This window comes from Sus scrofa, chromosome 14 (genome assembly GCF_000003025.6).
Source record: "Sus scrofa isolate TJ Tabasco breed Duroc chromosome 14, Sscrofa11.1, whole genome shotgun sequence".
Lineage (NCBI taxonomy): Eukaryota > Metazoa > Chordata > Mammalia > Artiodactyla > Suidae > Sus > Sus scrofa.
The window spans coordinates 124,029,215-124,052,091 of NC_010456.5; the positions used below are offsets into that span (position 1 = coordinate 124,029,215).

Below are 22,877 nucleotides of genomic sequence, written 5' to 3' on the forward strand. Positions count from 1 at the left end.
ACATCCCTCTCACTCCGTGTTCTATAACATGTAATTTGCAATATGTAACTGAATTTAAAGCAGCCCAGTGTGGCCCCAAGCAGCCCTGTTTCTAATGCCATCCTTCACCCTTATCAGACTCTCATCTAAGTCGGAAACTCTTTCTTTCTCAGCATACCCCAGTGCCTGATCCAGGGAGACTCACGGATAGGGAGATTTGAATTGTCCCTTAATTAGACAATGTGGCAGTTTTGATATCACCTAAGGTGCAGGGTGGGTAGAGGTCTGCCCTGTTAAGTGGGGGGAGACAGGAGACTGAGAAGGGGGAGCTGTTTTCATACTCACACGGACCAGTTTACAGGAAAAAGACAAATGGAGATTGAGGGTCCGGCAGTTTATTCACTTAAAACCATCTTGTCTGCACCCCTTGGAAAGGTTTTGAGTTCGCTGGTTGGAGAGCACTGCTTTCATCACCTATCATTTTGCAAAAATAGATGTGGTCTCTGATGTGCAGTTTTTTTTAATCCCCCTTAAATTCAGGTAAATAAGCCTGGATAATCTGGATTCTGATCCACTGTGTCTTTTCTATAGTGTAGCTGATATTGGCATCAAAATATTATTTTATCTTATCAAAATAAACATGAAGTAGTTTCCAAAATATTTGTTCCATTTTCTAAACTGCTGATTTTGGTTGTCTGAATTATAAGACATGATTTTTGAATTATTGAATGACATTGAGCTCCAGTAAGTATCAACTTACTCTCTTACTCGTCCAGGTTGTGAAATGTTAGTTGCTTATTTTCTCTGCCTTCACTTGGCATCCAACTCATACCCCCATGTTAGATCATACTGCCTACCAAGGAGGCAGTCAGTGCAAGTAAAATTCAATCACGATTTGTGACATACCCTTAAAATTTACGTTTTTCCTTCTTTTTAAAAGATTTTAAAGTTTCATCTAGGAAAGTATCACTGGCTTTAATCATGTGAGATGACATTTTTGGTCAGTAATTCAATATTTCATTCACTCATTAAATATCTATGAAATGACAGAACATAAGTCCCTTGTGCCAAGTCCCTTAGTTGATTAGTGGTAGAGCCAGGGTTTGAACCTGCGTTCACCTGCCTCTCAAGCCAAGCTCTCCACCAGGACTCTGTAGCCACCTTCACATGCCAGGCGCTGTGTTTGGCCCTGGGGCTGCAGCCAGGAACAGGAGCAACAAGATCAGTGTGGTCTCTGACCCAGACACTCACATCCCGCTGCGGAAGGCAGACGTGGAACTGGTGTTTGAGGAATGATGGTGCCGGGAAGGGACAGAGCAGAGATGCAGGGAGATGGCCCCAGGGAGATTGCAGAAGGGGTTATCCACAGTTCACCTGAAGGAGTTGGAATCAATCCTAATAAGGACGGGGAAGTCACTAAAGGACTTAAGCGGTCGAGTGACTCGATCACTTATACCTACGGATGCCCACCAGGACAGCCGAGCTGCCCCGTGAAGGGGAAAGTGCTGACGAGTGGCTGGGTGGAGAGCGGAAGTGGGTTAGGAGGCTGTTGCGCGTCCCAGGCCAGAATGGATGAAGTAGATGGAGCAGGGCTGGGGCCACTGGAAGGGAGCAGCTGGACCACAGAGGTGCCAGGGAGGTAGAAGCTGCCAGACGTTTGACCAAGTGGAAGGAGGGGCTGGCGAAGGAATTGAGGAAAGTGGGACCTGGACCACGGGGAAGGGTTGCAGTCACGAGTGCCCACTGCGCCCTCTTGCTGTGCAAAGGGGTAATACAGTTTATATTTCTAGTGTCACAATGACAGAACTGCCCCAGCATTGGCTGCCTTTCCGTGTTCCCCTGACTACCTGCGGCCTCTGTTCTCTCTGCTTTGTTGTTGGAGAACTAGAGAGCAACTTGGATGGCATCAGGGACCTCTTGTATGATGGGGTGAGACTAAGTGTGACTTGAACAGAGGGAGCGCCCCTTATCACACGTGGCGTGCGGACACTCTGAACTTATCCTCTGTGCCTTCTGGATTCTAACTGGGATCATTATTCTGTAACTAACTGGGGTCATCTGAAAACAGCACTAGCCCTTGGTTGTTTCCCGCAAATCCGGCAGGTGCCATAGCCCCTCATGTGCTCCCCTCTGTGGTGTGTGGGGAGCTTTGCACCCCTTGCGGCCGAGGTGTGGGTGCAGCCTGGCTGCTCTGGGTGCTCCCTGCAGCTGACGGCCCGCACCTTCCCCCTCCCGTCCCATCCCCAGCTCCCTTCTCTAGGGTGTCAGAATTGCAGGGACATAATTGCAGTTGAGGGGCAATAGCACCCCCACCTGACTCTAACTAAGGACTCTCAATCTCCCCCTAGAAACCTCAAGGATTCTGGGAAAAGAAAAGACCCCTTCCACCCCCACCCCCACTGCAGCCTCCAAAGCGTGGGTGGGACTCAACAGTCCTAGGTACTCCCAGGCCCTGAGACTTGTCTTGGCTTTTTTGTTTCACTGCCACTAGATGGCAGGACAGCATCATTTTATATCCATCTCACTGAGCTCAATAAACCAGACTTCCTTAATTCACCATTCTTAAAAAACAAAAATTTATTAAAATGTCTTCTACTTATCTGATTATTGAAGAACCCTTGGAAAACACAGAAAACCACAAAGGAAAAACATATTTAGCATGTAAATTTAAAATTAATCAAGTGTTTAGACTATAAAAAATGACTTAGAAGAAATAAGTACAGTCTGCCCCCTGTATCCGTGGGCTCCGTATCTGTGGATTCAACCAATGGCAGATCGAAAATGTTAGGAGAAAAAAATACCAGACAGTTCCAAAAAGCAAAACTTGGGTTTGCTGAGTGCTGGCAACTATTCGTATAGCATTTATATTGTTTGAGGCAGTAGAAGTAATCTAGAGAGAATTTAAAGTCTGAAGGAGGATGTGCATAGGTTCTATGCAAATACTACTCCATTTAAATATGGGACTTGAGCATCCGTGGATTTTGGTATCCTCAGGAGTCCTGGAACTGATCCCCCTCAGTACAAAGGGACACTTGTGTGTGCCCAGTCTGTGTCCATCATGAGCCATAGTTTATGAGGCCTCATGTTGTATGAGAACTTGAAGAAGGATGCCTCTCATTGTAAAGGTAGCCCTGCAGCTAGCCCAGGTTACCTGCCACCCAAGGTAACGATGTGGTCCCTGCCCTTGATATAAACTCAAGTTCTTAGTGAATGTCTAGGAAAATAGCTAAGAACAGGAAATAACTGATTGCCAAACTATGGAGTATGAGGAGTTATGGGAGGCTGGGAGAGGAAGGGCGAGGGGGGCTAGAGGAGGAGTTGGGACTTGTCAGAGAAAAGGCAGTGGGGTGATCAGGGGACTGGAAGAGCCTGCCTGCTGGGGCTGGAGCCACCAGGGGCATGATGGTCAGGCTGGCCCACACTGCACAGGTCTGGGAAGTGGGGGAGCCCTAGGGCCATGTGAATTTGATGCTGGTGGCACCACTGGGAGCTGTTGCAGGTACAAGACCAAGCCCTGCCGCGTAGCCTGGGAGATATCCCCTCCCGGGAACACTTCAGCTATGAAATTAAAGGCCGTTTCTGAGCTCTGCTCAAGGTCACTGTTAAAGGAAATAAAAAAGAAAGTAGCAAACAGATTGCACAGGCTCTCAAATTTCCCCAGGGCCTTGGTGGAGCCTCAGGTGCCCCTGCTGAGGGATGTGTTTATCCTTCCAGCTCCCAACTGAAGAGGGTGGGAGAAAAGGCTTGTTTTCAAAACTTGGTAAACTCCCTACTTTTGAGCCTCAGGCTCAGATCCCTTGGGGTTTCTCCTCTGTATCATCTTCGTGTTCCAACCTTTGTCCTCCTGGCATGTGTTTCATAAATGCCACTTGGTTGTAATTCTTCTTTCTCCTGGACTGCAAATTGAGTTGCTCCACCAGTAAGTGTTATAATCAGGTCCTTATGTAAAAGACAAAAAACCCAAAACATGGTATTTGTGTAATTACAAGAAAGATCGAGGAAGTTCCCTCATGGTGCCGCAGGTTAAGGACCTGGCAGCAGCTTAAGTCATTGTAGCTGCTCGAGTTGTTGCTATGACACAGTATTCTATCCCTGGCCTGGGAACTTCCACATTTTGTAGGTGTGGCCAAAAAGAAAAAAAGACTGGGAATAGTGTTTCAGAAGAAACCATGCTTTGGAAGCAGAGAAAAGAACAAAGAAAGCAGACCTTACCTCATTCCAAAGACTGTGTCCCAAATTAAGGGAAAGCTTTTCTCTCACACTTGTTAATTTCAAGAGGCCAGGTCTGAGCCCTCTAAAAGCAAACAAACCTTAAAACATACCCAGGGGCTTGACTTTTCAATAAAGGAAGACTTCAGATTCAGACTCCAGGATACTGATTGTCTGTATGCAAATTTGTATATAAAGCGTAATAAAGACTTAATGCTGTATTTGAAGCAGTGATGATACTACTTAAAATGACAGCCGTGTAGTTCCAGTTGTGGCACAGTGGAAACGAATCTGACTAGTAACCATGAGGTTGTGGGTTCAATCCCTGGCCTCATTCAGTGGGTTAAGGATCCAGCGTTGCCATGAGCTGTAGTATAGGTCGCAGACACGGCTCAGATCCTGCATGGCTGTGGCTGTGGCTGTGGCTGGTGGCTGCAGCTCCAGTTTGACCCCTAGCCTGGGAACCTCCATGTGCCATGGGTTTGGCTGTAAAAAGCCAAAAAAAAAAAAGAGATAGCTGTGCTGGTGTGGAGTTGGACAACCCAGGTTCAGATCCTGGCCCTGCTTCCCCCTTTCTAATTGAACAAGCAGAGCAAAGGTTATGGCCTTTCTGAGCTTGGTTTCCTCATTTCCATGATTGGAATATGAATACCTATCCACTCAGTTGTTTGTGAGAATTAAAGTACCTGATGAGAAAGAAATCATAGAATCAATTTCAAACCAGGAGACTCCTTAAAATGTCGTTTGTCCAATTCTCATTTGTAGCAATCAAAGTTGAGACCAGGAGTACCCCATTGTGGCTCAGCATTAATGAACCTGACTAGTATCCATGAGGTTGTGGGTTCAATCCCTGGCCTCGCTCAGTTGGTTAAGGATCCAGTGTTGCCATGACCTGTGGTATAGGTTGAAGAGGTGGCTCAGATCTGGCATTGCTGTGGCTGTGGCATAGGCCAGCAGCTACAGCTCCAATTCACCCCCCAGCCTGGGAACTTCCATATGCCGTGGGTGCAGCCCTAAAAAGACCAAAAAAAAAAAAAAAAAGAAGAAGAAGAAGGAAAAGAAAGAAAGTTGAGACCAGAGAGGTCAAGTTTTCTACCCACTGTCACCCAGCAGGACCAAGACCCAGGTCTGATGTGGGGTCCAGTGCTCCCTCCCCTCATATCAAGTGCCACCCACAGCTGCAGTGACATCAAGCTGTTCAATCACATTAATCCACCAGCAGAGCATTTTTTTCTTCCACCCAAGTGGGTCAGCAAATTTAATTCTTCATTGAAACTGCTCCCTTTCTGCTTCACTTCAGCCGAGGGATGGTATACAGACAGCATTTCAACAGGGCTAGCGATGGGCTTTCTGATACAGAGCGTCACGTGCCCATTTCAGGAGCAGCAAGCCACGCCTCTAAAGCATGGCCAAGGGGTCTAGAGACTTGGAAGCCGTCACTTCTACATGCACAGAATACCTCTCATTATTTTAGATTATTGCTCTTCAAGAGGGAGAGACTAAGCTCTAGGATTGACAGGAAAAGTGAGGAAGGGAGATCAATGTCAGGTTTTCACAGGAATAGACTGAAAGCACCATTCGTACAGAATTAAGCCCAGTAACAGAAAAGACCTGTGAAAATAAGCCCTGTTGCTTCTCCACGAACACATCATCACAAGTACGAAACGTGCATTATAACCTTGCGTGTTCCAACCCCAAGCTTGCTGGTGCTGAAGGCCTTCTGTCTGGCACACATCCATCAGCGTGTGTTTGTATACTGCTTGGCTGCAAGTGTCAAAGACAGATGAAGTGGTTATCTAAGAGTATAGGCTCAAGTATGCCTGCTGTTCAAAATTCTGGATTCTGCAGCCCCAGTACAGACGCCATTGTATCTTCCACGTCATTCCAGGCTATTTGAAGAGCCTTCAGTCTTTTGTTTCCCCTGAATGATTTTTTTTTAAGTCGTTTGTCAATTTTAATTGCCAGAGGTCTCTCTCGTCTTTTTTTTTTTTTTTTTTTAGGGGGATGTTGGAAATATAGATGTTGGTAATTCTCCTTAGTCTATTTTCAACTGACTTTGTTTCCTCGTGTAAGTGTATTTTTGCAAACTGAGTTTCAGAGAAGAGTATAGAGAGCCAGTTTTCTCTCCTTCACAAGCCTGAGGATGGCGGGGGATTAGGAGGTTTGCCCGAGAGAGCAGGTGTGGTTCCCACTTCACACCTTTCATTGACTGTGACTTTGAACCAGGAAATTGAGAAAAGCATTGCAGAGGTGTTTGCCTAATAATTTTGGTTTTTATGTGTTCATCTTTTCCTCATTGCATTTGGAGGGTGAAATGGAAAAGGGTAGTAACTCCTGAATCATTCGCTTTATTCAAGACCCTTGAAAAACGTTTGTGTGCCTCATTTGAAAATTAAGATGTTTGGTATGCCTCTGTGGTCTTTTATTTTATGACTTATTCATTATTTTATTACACCCTTGAGTATCTTTATAAGGAAAAAAATAACCCAGTAAATTTGAACTCTTTGACTCGGCACCAGCCCACTTCCTACTTTGGTTCGCTTACATGTCATTTTACATGTTTTGCGATTCCTGTGTGTGCGGTTTTGCCACCTTTTATAGATTTGATACTTCGGCGGGTCTCCCACATCTGCACGCTCATCACTTTAAATAGCTGTGTAGTATTTTATTCTGCGGCTCCTCTGTGCCTTGCTGAGCCATTTCCCCATCGTTTCCAGTTTTCCACTCTTAAAGATGGTGCTACTGGCTGTTTCTTTGTGGAAATGTGGAGTTTTTTCCCCTTGGGATCCCAAGTTCCTAGAAAGTTGCTTTTTCTCTAGGGAGCTGTCCTGGAGTGGGGAGGATGCAGCCATGTGGAGCCTGGGCATTTCTGCCGGTCAGCAGAGAAGGCGGAGGCCAGTGTGACTTTCCCAGCCCCAGTGTCCTATGGAAAACTCCAGCGTGCAGTTCACTGCTGATTCAGGCACAGGCCTTCAGGGCCGGGCCGGCTGTGCCAGTCTTCTGTCCCTGCTCGGCTCCGAGCATGTTGAGTTTTTATTATTTCAGAGAAGAAGGAAACTCGCTGCCTGCTGTCACAGGGCGAAGCCTAGTTCTGATGCAGAGAGAGATGCTTTCCGATGGAGACATGAGGTACCGAATTCCCTCTCTCCTCTCCGTCCTGTCCTGAGCTGGGGATGCCCTCTCCTGAAATCTTGAAACCATGAATGAATCATCCCAAAGATATTTAGACAAAGCAGCTATGAAAACCAGAGCTCTAGTTCCGAATGGAGCAGCCCCCAGGGGAAGTGTGTGCCTGGTGGTATGTTTACTTTCGTGCTGATGAATGTCTGCAAACAGACGGAGCTACTGGGAATCCTATTCAGGGAGACACTTTAGAAAATAAATAGGAGCGGGTTTGCCTGCTTCTCTTCCCTTCCAAATATAGAAAGGTATAATTCACGTTTCAAGGAGCCTAGGGGATCTGTAAGAAGATAAAACCTGTATTTATCCATTCTGGTGATGGGGGGGGGAATTATACTTGTACCCAGAGTGGATTATAAAAAATGTTCGTGCCCTTTCTAAGGTTTTTCACTGCTTGGTGAGGTGGGCACAGTGGGGTTTTTTTTTTCCCCCCTATAATGTTTTCTGGTACAAATTACTGTACCAGTCTCTGTAAGGAAGTCTTTTTATATAAATAACCCATCAGAGCTTGGTTGTCATTTTTTGCCTCTTGATTTTGGTGAAATGACCGAGTTGGCCTAGCACTGTGAAATTTGAGCCTCCCCCCGCCCCCCCAAAAAATGGCTCTTGACCTAAGAAGTGAGGATAATCTAGTTCCTTCCTGATAATCAATGCTGGCGTTCTCTGTGTTTGGAGCAGAGGTCTGAGCTTACTGGAAAGCATCTGGGCAATGAAGTGCTGGCACTTGCCCGTGTTAGTGAGGACATACAACACCAGGAAACGTGAAGCATGGTTAGGTTAGGAAGCACCACAGTCAACCAGCCTGTTTCTGTAAATTAACTGCCTGTTGTATTTTAGTGCACCCTTGAACACACTTCCCAAGTCAGGAGTTCTACCAGACTTTCCTGGTGGCCATGAACTAGTTTCTCTGCCCTAACCAAGCACAGTGATTTCATGGCCAGATTTATTTTTGTTTAAATCTGCAACCAGTTGTGGAACACATGAGCTTTTAAGAGGATTTGGAACTTTTAATTCTCTGGTCTGAATTATCATAGCCTTGCACTTAACGGCAGCTTTCACAACCAGAATCCTGTGTTTCTCTTTAGCGTAGTGATCTTGGCTCTTGTGGGAGGGAGTTCCCGCTGTAGCAGAGCAAAACGAACCTGAGTAGTATCCGTGAGGATGAGGATTCGATCCCTGGCCTCACTCAGTGGGTTGAGGATCTGGTGTTGCCGTGAGCTGTGGTGTAGCTTGCAGATTCAGCTCTGATCTGGAGTTGAATAGCTGTGCCATAGGCCAGCAGCTGTAGCTCTGGTTTGACCCCTAGGCTGGGGCTTCCATGTGCCACAGGTGTGGCCCTAAAAAAAAAAAAAAGTAATTTTGACCAATGCGTTTGGAATGTAAAAAGGTCAAGTTAAAGACTGAGTGTATCAGCAGAAAATTAGCAAAGGGAGGGGACAAAATGGGGCCTGGGGCATAGAATGGGAAGTGATAGAATCTGGCTTTAAAAATACCCTGTCCGGGGAGTTCCCCAATGGTCTAGTGGTTAGGATTTGATGCTTTCACCATTGCAGCCCAGGTCCAACCCCTGGTCTGGGAACTGAGAGCCTTCATAAAGCCGCTGTGTGTTTCAGCCAAAAAAACAAAAACCCAGACCAACTTTAATTTGTTGCATCTTTCCATATCTCTCATTTGTACTTTGCAGAACGAATGGAGGTAATAATTATTAACACACTTGCTAAAGCGTAAAACAATATTAAAAACTACTAATGATACTTGTTCCTGGTGACTTAGAGCACATCTATAATTCCTCCACCTTTTCTCAGATTCAGGAGAAAGGCTGGCTTCTGCTGATCTGGACTTGAAAGAAGCACAGGTGCCCACCTGTTGGGGTCTGTGTCATGGCCGCTCTCTCATGTTCCAGCATCTTCTGCAGAAAGGCCAAATGAACCCGGGACAAGGAGAACAGCCACTTTTAGAAAATCTTATCTTTGGGGAAGGATAGCCAGCTGTAGAAGTTTCTAATTGGGAACTCTGAAAGCTTCTTATCATTCTCCATTCCCTCCTGGCCCCTACTCGGTGCTGAGCCATGGACCGGTGCCATCTCTTGGCAGTTGGCTAATTAATTAGCACTATCTCTTTGGAGCCCTTGAGGGCCTTGCTTCTGTCCAATAGCAGTTGTTTATCTGATGCTCTGCTTGGCTCCAGCCATTGATCTCCGAACAGACAGTAAGTCTTGATGAGCTGCTAACACTGGGATCTCGGCTCTCACCTCCCCTCACTGTGCTGAGAGTGAGATATGGGTACACCAGGGCGGTGCTGGGGACTCACCAAACTTGGTACAAACAAAGGAGGGTATGGATGGCATTGGTTGCAAAGTGGCATTTCCTGGAAACATTTTGGTTTTGCTGTTAAGTGTAATCTTGGTTTAATGTTCAGCTCAGCTGTCACCTCTGGGAGACCTTCCAGGTTTCGTGGAGAGCTATAAATCCCACAGTGACCTGAAATATAACCCCACTGCTGCCCCGGGCACCCTACACAAAGCTATGCTCCCTGAGACACCTCAGTTGACCTTCTGGCCAAGAGCTAAGGGGCCCCAAGACTGCAGCCATGTGGAAAGTGGTGTTCAATAGGGTAGGGTGAGCTGGTGCCGTCCAGCCTTCATGGGAGGGAGAGAGGCTGGCCCAGCCTGGGTTCTGGAAGTAACCAGAGGGCTTGCAATAAGGGCAGAGGCAGCGATGAAAAGTCAGGGCCAGGCAGGCCCAGGCAGTCGGCTGACAGGCTAGTGCTGAGGTCCTCAGGCTTTAGAGGGTATGAGTGTCTCCAGGAAAACACCCAGGCCTGACTCTGATCTCAGGGTCTAGGGCGAGGCCTGGGAATCTGAATTTTAACAAAGAAACCCTGGAATAAGGGACTGGGTGTCAGACCTCAGAATCAACCTGCTCCCCATCCCGGCCAGCTTTGTGATCTCGGCGAGCCGATGTGGTCTTTTCCCGTGAACTGGGGGTTAATGCCTCACAGAGGTGTTAAGATGACATGAGATAATATATGTAAAGTGCTAAGTGTTCAAAAAGCAGTACTTATTAGAACTGTGTTTATTGATTGTTGTTACTGTTGACACATAGAGGAGGGAGAAGTTTGAAAGGCTAGAGAGAGGGGTAAAATCACAGTGGAAAACAGAAAAATGGGGTGTTCGGGGATGCCTTTCAACAAGTCACACAAAAAACATATGAATGCAAAAAAAATCCCAAAAAGTAATTTTCAAAACAGGTCAAATTTTTTTTTTTTTTTTTTTTTTTTTTTTTTTTTTTTTTGGTAACTTCTGGGCTAGGGAACGAACCTGCACCACGGCAGCGAACTGAACCACAGCAGTGGTGGATCCTTAACCTGCTGCACCACCAGGGAACTCCAGAGTAGGCCAGATCTTAAAATCCGTTTGCAGCAAGTGATTTTTAAATTTTTAAATCGTAATTTTTATTTTAGTCTTTTGAGTAATTAATGTATTTATAGATACAAAAAAGACACATGGCCAAAATTCTTTCTCCTTCCTGCTGCCCTCCTCTTGGCTCCCTTTGTATACAGATAGCTGCTTTTGATGATATTTAATAAGTAACATGAGTCATTATGACCTCTTTTTACCACTTACCACGTGCCATACACCAAGTGCTTGGTGAATAGTAACTTGTTTACCAGCTCTGGAGCAGATGCTGTAATTTTGTCCTTCTATACAAGGAGTACACTGAAGCACAGAGAGGTTAAGTAACTTGCCCACAATCCCTCAGCTGTGTGGTGGAGCAGGGTTTCACACCCAGGCAGTCCAGCCCCAGAATCCATGGACGTATCCATTATATTCTCTCTTGAAATGTCAACTTTCAGTATAACTCTTGATAGTCTCCTCATGCAAATACAAGCAAGATGCTAATTTTTCCCAAGAGGTCACATCCTTCTTCTGTCCCTTGGTTTTGTTCCACACGTAACACTGCTTATTGGCCGTCATCAGGGCAGGGAGAGCTTCCTTATTATTTTTTTTAAGTGTACCGTGTGATTTGGATTCAAAATCAACCCTCCCTTTCACAGTCCAACCAGGAAGTAGAGACGGAAATGGGTCTTGATAGCCCTGCTGGTCACTGTGGGAGGGAGTGGCTAATTGAGTAAACTTAGGTCTGCCCGCCAGATCTTTTCATGGAGGCCTGCTATTAAGGGTCAAACTTGGAGATGAGAGTGGCAAGGGGGAAAAGGGGGACGTGAACTTGTCCGTCCAAAAGTGTCTCCAAATACTCTTTGGTGTCACACTCAGAAGAAAGGCTCCAGGCGAACAACTGTCCTGTGTTCCTGCAGAATCAGCGACTAGGGGCTCCCTAACCTAAGCCCTTCTTGGGAGTCCGCACCCTTCCTAAATGTGAGGCTGTACTTAATTCTGCAGCCGCCTGGCAGTGGGAACTGGCAAGATGGAAGGGGTGGCACTGCTCCTTCAGGAGTCTCCAGGGAGAATGGGGTGAAAGGCAGACAGATGATCCCCAGGAGAAGGGGCCCCAGAGCCCCACAGCCGGTAGGTGGTAGACTCTTTCCCTTGCAGAATAGATCCATGGGCAGTAGACTAAAGTCCACTTTGTTTTTTTTCCAGGCACTTTCTCCCTCGTGCCTTCTCGACTACCACTTAGTGTAAACATAACTTTTGTATACACTGGGAAACCAAAAAAATCACTCATTTTATTGTGGTATTCACTTCATTGCCGTGGTCTGGACCAAACCCACTGTATTTTGAGGTCTGCCTGTCTATAGTATTGCATTGTAGTATTCCACAGTTTAGCCAGGCTCCTGTAAATGGACATTCAGATTATTTCCTGTTTGGGGCTATTACTATGTAGTACTGCTATGCGCATGGCTGACTCTGTCGTTAGGTAAATGTCTGCTCTCCTTTGGGCTCGGCACCCAGAGTGGAATTACTCTGTCATAGAACACACCCAAGGTCAGCTTTCGCAGATTCTGCCCGTTTCCCACAGTTTCTGTGCTGCGTGGGCACCCCCAGCAAAGCGCATGGCAATTCCAGGTGCTGAACGTGGTCACAGCACACGGTAGCCATGCCAGGGCGTGTACTGGTACCGTGCGCGGATTTCCATTTGCATCTCTCTAGCAGCTAATGAAATGAAGCAGGAGATCCCGTTCATTTTAAATATGACAATTAAACAGAACCATCTGTCCACCCCGGTCTTTTCGGCACACATATTGCAGCTTTCTTGGGCAGCCCTTTCATGCTAGTAGTAAAAATCAAGAGATCAGGGAGTTCCCAGGTGGAGCAGTGGGTGAAAGATAACGACGACGACGTTGTCCCTGCCGTGGCTCAGATTTCATCCCTGGCCCGGGAACTTCTGCATTCTGCAGGTGTGCCCCGCCCCCGCCCACCCTCCTCAAAAATCAAGAGGTCATTACTGCCCAAACGTCTTCCACAGCCCCTGACTGGCTTTATATTTCCCCAGTAAGAAGAAGAAAAGTGGCTCAGGGAGCTCAGTCAAGATCCCCCGGGACCGAGAGCCTACGTTTCAGTATAACATGGATTTTGAGAAAGTGGGCAAATGCATCATCATTAACAACAAGAACTTCGACAGAATGACAGGTAGGTGCTGTGGGCACGGCCTATCCCCTTCTGCTCCCCTCCAGATTCTTCAGCTTGCTGTGCCCACCTGCCATGGCAAACAGTGCCTCTGTCCACAGGTGGTGTTCCTGGTGTCCCTGTGTCCCGGGAGAGGGATGGGGGAGAGATTGGGAGTGTTCAGTCTGAGATTCCTATCTGGTACCTTAGCAGATGTGGGACCAAAGGGTAGAGGATGAAGGGGGGCTATTTGACCTTGACAGACCTGAGAGTCACCAGGATGAAGCTCACCTTTTGCGGGTGGGCTGAGTTATCCTCTCCTTTGAGTTCACTTCTTATTTCAGTCGCTCATCTAACTTGCGACCTTGGTAGCCCCTGGCACGGTGGTACCGGCACGTGGCACTCACTGTGGACTCGGTGCTTGATTCCCACAGGAATGGGTGTCCGCAACGGGACAGACAAAGATGCGGAGGCTCTTTTCAAGTGCTTCCGAAGCCTGGGTTTCGATGTGACCGTCTATAACGACTGCTCTTGTGCCAAGATGCAAGATCTGCTGAAAAAAGGTGCACCCGGGCCTCTTCCTTCAGTCTCCTTCCCACTCCCGAGAAGTGGGGGGCCCCCCTGGTCTCCAGGAGTCATCTTTGCAGGCAGGAGGGAGGGATTTCATTGTGGGAAGCCCTTCCGTTCTCTGGTCACTCCATACCTGTCCCTGGGGCACCTGTGTCAGGAAACTTAGATCTCTCCCTGAAAAGCTGATGTCAGCTTACATCACAACAGGAGAAATAGGTTCCATATCTACAGAATGGTCTCAGTGTCAAAAGGCTAATTCCTAGGGAAGTCGCAAGTCTTTCTGTCCAAAAAAGACTTGAAGTATATACACTTCTCCCTGGTGGCAGAGAATAATGGGCCCCGTACACTTCGGAACTGCCGTAGCTTTTAATATGATGTGTTCACAAAGCTGTTTCTTTATTAGATCTTCAGCACAGCCCTTGCTGTGGTGGCCAACAGTACTATCATGCCCATTTCATAAATGTAGGGCCAGAGCTTTAGAGAGGGTCAGGGACACGCTGAAGGCACCGTGTGGTTCTAAAAGGGGCAGAACCGGAGTTCCCATTGTGGCGCCGTGGAAATGAATCTGACTAGGAACCATGAGGTTGCGGGTTCGATCCCTGGCCTCGATTAGTGAGTTAAGGATCTGGCATTGCCATGAGCTGTGGTGTGGGTCGAAGATTCAGCTTAGATCCCACGTTGCTGTGACTGTGGTGTAGGCTGGCAGCTGTAGCTCCGATTGGACCCCTAGCCTGGGAACCTCCATATGCCGTGGGTGTGGCCCAAAGAAGTAAAAAAAATTAAAAAATAAAATAAAACACAGCTTCGAACTTCAGGACTGAGAAAAAATAAAGTAAAATAAATAAATAAAAGGGGCAGAACCAAAACTCGAGCCTTACTCTCCCGATTTCCAAAACCATTACCGTTCTTTGACACCACACTCTCTGGAGTGGGTGACACCCAGGGTATTTTCTCATTTCGGGCAAATGATTGAAAGTAATGCCTCGCTAACTCACTAGACAGTGGCCCATGGGCAGTGGGTAGATGAATGCACAGTTCCAGTCACTGCTGCTCTCCTTAGCTATGCAGCGAAACGAAAAAAGATCCCTGTCTCCTGTAACACCCTCTCTTAAATACCCTGTCTTATTTTTTAAAAACTAGGCATCTTTTCCTTATTTCTTTCAAATGCCACTCTTAAAAGCGAGCCTTCTGTACCCTAGTAGGCCACATGGTAGAGCAGACCGCACATCAGCCCAGGTTTGGGGTCTCATCCCGGTTGCAGCAGCTGAGCGAGCGAGGCAGAGCACCTGTGCCTCCCTGGTGCTTTGCTTTCCTCCAGGGCGGATCATGATACCAGCTCCTCCTGCATCCTGGGGTTGAAGTGAGGATTAGCTGAGAGAAGGTTTGGGAATGTGGTTTGAGAAAGGTACCTGTGTATCCAGATGTTAGGGCTTGTCCCGGTTGTAGTTTCTGTTCTTATGAGCAGTGAGTCATTCTGCTTGAGCCCAGGATATGTCAGGATCACAGAATTCTCATTTCTTGTCTCATCAAAATAGCAATGTGATGATTTTTCTTCACTGGGCAAAGTTCTAGGACCTCTCCGAGATTCCATTTTTTTATCAGTGAAATGGAAATAAACGAGGCCTGCTTCAAGGGGCTCTTGTCGAAATTAAATAACTCGGGCAGAGTACCTTGGTCATTGTCTGCATGTAGGAGGTGCTCAAGAAATTCCACATCTAATCTTCCTTCATCATTGATCATAGACAAGAAGGAAGGATAGGTTATTGTAATTAGCTAGCTAGTTAAATCACAGAACCTTAGATGTGCTCAGGCTGAGCCAACCCACTACATTGTTTGTGATTCCCATCCTCGATATCTTCAATTGACAGCCAACCTAACACTTTTTTCTTTCCTTCTTTTTGTAATTTTATTTTTTACTTAAAAAAAAATTTTTTTTTTTCCCCTAGGGCTGCACCTGAAGCATATGGAGGTTCCCAGGCCAGGGGTGGAATCAGAGCTGTAGCTGCTGGCCTGCGCCACAACCACTGCAACGTGAGATCCAGGCCGCATCTGCGACCCACACCACAGCTCACCACAGTGCCGGATCCTTAACCCGCTGATTGAGGCCAGGGATCGAACCCGCAACCTCATGATTCCTAGTCGGATTTGTTTCTGCTGTACCACAACGGGAACTCCAGTTCCTGCTTTTTATTTATTTATTTATTTTTTATTTTCCCACTGTACAGCAAGGGGGTCAGGTTATCCTTACATGTATACATTACAATTAGGTTTTTTCCCCCAGCCTTTCTTCTGTTGCAACATGAGTATCTGGACAAAGTTCTCAATGCTATTCAGCAGGATCTCCTTGTAAATCTATTCTAAGTTGTGTCTGATAAGCCCAAGCTCCCAATCCCTCCCACTCCCTCCCTCTCCCATCAGGCAGCCACAAGTCTCTTCTCCAAGTCCATCAGTTCCTGCTTTTTAAATTGTGATAAGATATACATAACATACAAGTTATCATCTTGACCTCTTTAAGTCTACAGCTCAGGGACATTGAATACATTCCCATGGCTTGACACCCGTCACCACCATCCCTCTCCAAAGGAACTCTCTCCATCTTGCATGACTGCAACTCTGTCCTCATTAAACACTAGCGCCCCATTTCCCTGTCCCCCCAACCCCTGGTGACCACCGTATGCTTTCTGCCTCTGTGGACCTGGCTGCTCTGGAACCTCATAAAAGTGGAATCATAAAGTATTTTTCCTTTAATAACTGGCGTATTCCACTTAGCATGATGCTTTATTTTCTTTAACAAACACTTGCCCCATATTTCTGTGGTCTGCTCTACAAGTATCAACTCCTTTAGTGGATACCGTTATCTCTATTTGACAGACAAGGAAACCAAGGCATAAAATGGTGAAGCACCTTGCCCAGGGTCACAGACATGACAAAGGCGCAGCCCTCAGCCTCCCAGCAGCTGCCCGAACCCCTTGTCCTTGGGACTCTCTTCCTGGGGAGGCAGCCCCATTCTGGTGTCAGGCTGCATGAGAATTCTAGAATTCTCCTTCTCTCTTGCTCCTCTCCAGTGTCTCCCAGAAGTATTCCTCCACCCCCCCCACCCCCGTCCGCCGCAGCTGCCAGGCTGGAAGGGAAGACCACAGCTGAGGTCCCACAGGACTGGTGTTTTAACTTTTCCATATTTAAATCACTTGCTTGCAGCTTCTGAGGAGGACCACCGAAATTCAGCCTGCTTCGCCTGCATCTTATTAAGCCACGGAGAAGAAAATTTCATTTATGGAACAGATGGTGTGACAGCAATAAAGGACCTGACGGTGCATTTTAGGGGGGATCGGTGCAAGACCCTTTTAGAGAAACCCAAACTCTTCTTCATTCAGGTAACTCCCCCCCCTTTTTTTGAAGTTTAGAACATATTTCAGTTGTTTTTCCAGCTTTATTGAGGTCTGATTGACGAACAAAATGATATTCAAAGTACAGAATATGATGATTTGATAATAAGAGTCAAATTAACACATCAGTTACCTCAGATAGTTGCCACTTATTCTGATTGGAACATTTATGTAAGGCTTCCTTATCAAATAGAAGCACCATGCTGGATGAAATCCCTGGAAGTTATTCATGTTAAAATGGAAAGTTATACCCTTTGAACTCTATCTCCCGACTCCCCCCACCCCCACCCCCCAGTACCTGGAAACCACCATTTTATTCTGATTCTATTTTGTTTTGTTTTCCCCTTTTTAAAGTCAGTAGAAACGGGGAAATATTAGAGAGTGACTTGAACTGTATCGTTTTCACAAATTCACGTGCCATTTCCATGGGGGGGGTGGTATGTGAGTTTGGGGTTTGTCTTCCTACCTGAAATGCTTGGCATTGGATCACAAATTAGGAGAGCCGCTTTCGGATCTGCTTACAAATGAGACGCATCCTCAACGCCTCGTGCTGCTGCTGGACCATGCCGCGTAGCCCTGGGACAGCACAGGGCACGGCAGGGAACACCGCTCGTGCTCCTGGTCCCAGCTTCACAGAGGCATCTCTGCTTTGGTGTTTAGGCTTGCCGGGGCACGGAGCTCGATGACGGGATCCAGGCAGACTCGGGGCCTATCAATGACACAGATGCTAATCCCCGGTATAAGATCCCAGTTGAAGCCGACTTTCTCTTCGCCTATTCCACAGTTCCAGGTATCACGTCCACCATCTGCTCGCCGGCCCACGCCATCCCACCCTCGGAGCGCAAGCTTAGAGCTGTATTAGTTTTCTGCAGCGATAAGTGACCACAAACATCGTGGTTAACACACAAGCGTATTATCTTACAGTCCCGGGCGTCAGAACTCCACAGTGGGCTGGCGGGGCTGCATTCCTTCTGGAGAAGCCCTTGCTTTCCTAGCGTGTTAGGACCTCCCGCATCCTTGGCCGATGGCCCCCTTCCTCCAGCTTCAGAGCCAGCAACGCACGTCTCTGACCCTCCTTCCATCCTCACACCACATCCGGGAAGGGTTCTCCTCTTTCGGGTCCTTCTGTGACTAGACCGGCCCCATCTGCATAACCCAGGATAATTTCCCCGTCTCTTTTCCTGGCCCTCAGTCACATCTGCAGAGTCCTTTCTGCCACATCAGGTAACATTCACAGGCCCTGGAATTAGGGCCTGGACATCTCTGGGGACCATTATTCTGCTCACCACAGGGATGTCACAAGAAAGCTGAATTCTCTCATTTATGATAATTATTGTCATTGGTAATTATAAGAACAAACATTTCTGTGACACTTTACAATTTACAGAGTGTTCATGTCTTTTACCTCAGCCATCCCTGAAATAATTGTGTAGGTAGTTAGGAAAGGTGTTTACTGCCGTCCTAATTTTATTTTTTTTAAATTGAGCTTGGGTGAATTTAAGCGACATGCCCGAGGTCATAGAGAGATTCAGGTATATGATAGAGCTTGAGCCCCGGCTAGGATTCCTTAATAGGGCAGCCGGTAAGCAGGCACCAGAAACACCAGTAGCAAGCAAGCCTCCTCTTCCTTTACCAGGCTCCAGGTTTGCCTGAGTCAGTTCAGTGAAGTTCCTTTGTTTGGGGCCAGAACCATCACTAGGTCTGAATTCTCCCAGCTGGAGTAGTAGTTTGTCAAGTGCTCCATACAGATGTATTGGTTACAGTCAACAGGCCATTGTGTTTGGAAAACCAGCCCTGGCAGGTTTTGTGAGGATGATAGCATCGCAAGTGGTAAGGATCCTGTAAGAAAGAAACTGGGTCTCGTACCCCTGAGAAGGAGGCGGAGTCGTGGGGCACAGATCCATGTAAACCCATCTGTTGGAGGTGCTCTGAGCCAGGTCTGGCGGAACTGAAGGAAGAAGGGTAAACTCTAAGGAGGCAGGTGAGCGAGGCTTTGCGGGGGGGGGGGGGGGGGGGGGCGGAAAGCTGCTGTGACTGAGTCTTGAAAAGTCAAACAGCAGGAGGCAGGGAGAGGTGGCTCACCAGGCAACCCAATGCATTGTTAAAACTCAAAAGGCAGGACCCCAGCTTGGGCTGCTGTAACATAATACCACAGACCGGGAGGTCGAAATTCATTTCTCACAATTCTGGAGGTGCGGAAGTTCAAGATCAAGGTGCCAGGCATTGTGGCTTCTGATGAGAGCTTGTACCCTGGCTTGTCAGTGGCTGCCTTTTCACTCGCATGGCAGAGAGAGAGAGAGGGAAAGAGAGAGAGAGAGAGAGAGGCGCCATAGCACATGTGTAGCTGGACGTGGTCAAGGTTCAGACCTGGACAGGTAGGCGAAGGACCCTGTTGTGGTGGGCCCTGTGGGCTGTGCTCAGCAGCCTGAACTTCACCCTGATGTAGGGCTTCAATGTTGAGATTTGCATCTAGAATGGTTACCTCGTAGGGCGGGGATTAGAAAGCCCATCTGCCGCACAGATAAGCGGGAACCGTCATCTCAGAAAAGCTCGTGTGAACGCCCTAAACACCGACCGCTCCTTCTGGGTGATGAGCGGAGCAGCGGCTGGGTCGGCTGATTGTGTCTCCTTTCTCTCCCACTGAAGGCTATTACTCATGGAGGAGCCCGGGGAGTGGCTCCTGGTTTGTGCAGGCCCTCTGCTCCATCCTGAACGAGCACGGGAAAAGCCTGGAGATCTTGCAGATCCTCACCAGGGTGAATGACCGGGTGGCCAGGCACTTTGAATCCCAGTCTGACGACCCTCGGTTCCACGAGAAGAAGCAGATCCCCTGTGTGGTTTCCATGCTCACCAAGGAACTCTACTTCTGAAGATGACCGTTTCAGGGGCGCATTCTAGCTGAGAGGTTACGGATCACTGGTTGATGAATCAGAAAAAAAAAAAAATTGGTGCGGGATACTCTTGAAAGATCCGGAAATTCTGAAGGATTTTAATTTCAGGAAGATTACTAATTCAACGGGAAAGAAACTTTCTGGTGCTGTCCTACGTTCTCTGAAATTTCAGGGACTTTCTCTTTTTACATTGTTATCCATTTGATGACTTAAGATTAATTTTCTGTTTGTCTCTCTTTCTCCTTGTTGTCACACTTAGTACATACAACAAAAGTGACCTCTGCAGATGGCTTTTGGCTTTGTCCACTGTGATCGGTGGTGACATTGGTCAACTCTTAGAGTCATATTTGTACCTGGCAAAGAGTGCTTGACGAAAAAACAGCCAAAGGGATATTCATTCGCCTGTATTGCAGGCAGTGGGTACTGAGTGTGGTTTGAGTGATTTTTTTCATTGGCTTAGGGCAGATTCTCATGCAAAAATTCCCAGATATGTTATAGGGGTCGGGGGTGGCGGGGGGGGAGTGTAATGATTCTAATATGTAGCAGTCAGCATCTAGTCAGGAAAACAGAAGCCATTCTGAGTGTTTCAGTAGAGGGAATTTAAGAGAAATTGACATACATAGATGATGAAAGAGAAGATCAATAAAAGGAAGCTCTTGCCACCTAAGGCTTTGAGGGGGTGTGATTCTTTGAGTCCAGAGGCTGGGGTTGTCCACAGGAGCTGGAACCATGGCAGGGGCTGGCTGGTGGAGCTAGTGCCCCTTAGGTGTTGTAGGAAATGGAACTGTGCCAGGGACACAGCCACTGCCCCAGATGGGGCAACACCGGATGACTCAGACATGGAAATATACCCTGGTTTCCCCTCTCCTTCTGGCCTTTAGTCTTTGTCCAGGACCTTGGCCCTTTCAGCCCCAGCTGGGAGGGATCTGGCAAGGGCCCTGGGAAGTCTGGTTTCCTGCAGTACAGAGCACAGCAAGGGGCAGTGAGTCAGGGGAGGAACAGGAAATAGGCCGGGCTTACAAAGTGAAGAGAAGGAATCCTTTTCCCTGTGTTCAGTGATTCATCCATTCATTCCTTTATTCATTGAGTTGTCAGATAATCTGTGTATTGCCGACCATGTGCCAAATAATTTGTTTCAGCTGGAAGATATATCTGGAACTTTTTAGGTTATTCCAAGCCTTATTCTGGAGTAAAATTTTTGTTATCTCTAGTTCTCTAAATTGGGGAGGGTTGATGGCGAAGATATTTGCACTGTGTTCCCAAAGTGGTGGTATCTTTTGAATTCCTGATAAATTACTGTTTTATTCTGCCTAATAACTTGTTAACAAACATTTATATTTATTGATTAAAATGCGATTGCTTAATTCCTAACCTGTTCAGTTTGCTTTCCTTTTGAAGTTTTGTTTTTTGGGTTTTGTTTTGTTTTGTTTTGTTTTTAGTGGCAGTGGGAAAATGAGAAAACAGAATAAGAAATGGCCCTCATGACTTGACTTCCACACAAAATGTAATTCATGCTTGTTTTGAAGCTAGAACACTAATAAAAACAAGTAAATAATCACTTAGAAAGCTGAAATTAACTCTTCACCTAAAGGGTTAACGAACTTATAAAGCTGTTTGTGATGGGTTTGCATTTATTAAATTGGCAGCAGAATCAGATGGTGTAAAAGTATCTTCTTTCAATAAGAAAACTAATTTAGGGCCAGTTTATTAGACTTGTCCCTGGTTTCCTGCCATCTAAAATATACCAAATGTTCAAAATTTAAGTGATGATTATGCATCAAGAGAATCAACAAGCATCTACCCTACTTTTCTTAGAATTCACAGGCTGTTCTTTGGGAACTAGACTGTCTTATTAAAGGTCCCTATCTAAGAAATAAATACGCCCAAGTGTGTTATAACTTCAAGTGAAAACCATCACACTCTAGTTTTTTGCCTTGTAAGCTTCATTAAAGAGTCAAAAGTGGTTCCAAAGTGTCAGCAATAATTTTTTTTTTTTAATTCTCTGAGCAGTAAGCTTATAAATAAGGAGTATTATCTCATGCCCCTTAGACCAGAGGTATAAATCCCTATTGGGAAAGAACTGTCATTCTGAATCCTTCATTGGGCAGAAGGTCTTGTTTATCAAGATCCGAAATCCTCTTCCAAGTGGGGTATGTGTTCCTACCACATATCCATCTCCATTCTTCAGCTTTCCCATCGTTTTATAATGTGAAACTCTGATGCCAGATGACCCTAAAAGAGAGTTCGACCCTAGTGAATATCCACTCCTAGTTATTGTTTAGAATGTGAGCTTCCCACGCTCAAGTACCAGGCAGAGCGTTGTTGCCTATGAGAAAGGTGCCTTCGCTGGTATCATGGGCTCAAGGCTGCATTTTCTTTTGCTTTTTCCCAAGGCACCACGAAGCCTATGTTTAGTGTCAGCTTTAGACCCTGCCCTGAGCTTTTGCCTCGGAGCAGATTTCCATAAACCTTGATAAGCCTGTTAGGTTTATAAATCACCCCCAAAGAGGTCTCAAAGTGCTGGGTTGCAGTGGATTCCACATGGTGTAAGACCTCCAGGAAACCAAAATTTCTCTGTGAGAAGAAGATAATGTCCCCTGAAAGGATGCGGACATCAGTTGACCAATCCTTTCTTTTGTCCAGTCTTGCAGTGCATCTCCTGAAATCTTTTGTCCAGATACTCTGGCCACCAAGGATTTCCTTTTGACTTCCTAGGAACACACTCCCTTCCGTCTGGCTTTCCATCTGTCAGGCCTCTTCCAGCAGGTGAGAAGCTGCAGTTGGTCACCAATTTAAAACAGCAGCATTGTGTCTGTTTCATTAGGCAGGGACACAAATAACAGCAGCCCTGGGTATCGATAATTTCTGAAGGAATGTGGTTGTTCAGAATTCTTCAAAGACAGGCAAGATCAAAAGGTTCTTTACATGGGTTTGCCTTGTAAGTGTCTTTGCCTTCTAAGTGCCACAGGTGTGCCCAGCAACATCTGCATCCTCTGGGAGCTTGTCATAAATGCAGAGTCCCAGGCCCCTCCCCAGCCGTACCCAACCAGAATATGCCTTTTAACCAGCTTCCCCAGCGGATCCACATGCGCA

The 22,877-nt window shown here is 46.7% G+C and overlaps 1 protein-coding gene across 6 annotated transcripts in view; it reads left to right on the top strand.

Annotated features, from left to right (window-relative positions):
• CASP7 (caspase 7) overlaps nt 1-21,155 on the top strand; it is a 32,594-nt gene extending 11,439 nt beyond the window's left edge. For 3 of the 6 annotated variants that reach the window (XM_021073320.1, XM_021073318.1, XM_021073319.1), the window contains exons 3-8: nt 7,008-7,317; nt 12,825-12,961; nt 13,372-13,500; nt 16,706-16,881; nt 17,554-17,683; nt 19,540-21,155. In XM_021073320.1, the coding sequence (XP_020928979.1) occupies nt 7,008-7,317; nt 12,825-12,961; nt 13,372-13,500; nt 16,706-16,881; nt 17,554-17,683; nt 19,540-19,763 (1,106 nt within the window). In that variant the 3' untranslated portion in view covers nt 19,764-21,155. The remainder of the gene's footprint in view (nt 1-7,007; nt 7,318-12,824; nt 12,962-13,371; nt 13,501-16,705; nt 16,882-17,553; nt 17,684-19,539) is intronic. The other 3 variants (XM_021073322.1, XM_021073321.1, XM_021073323.1) reach the window with 1 other exon arrangement.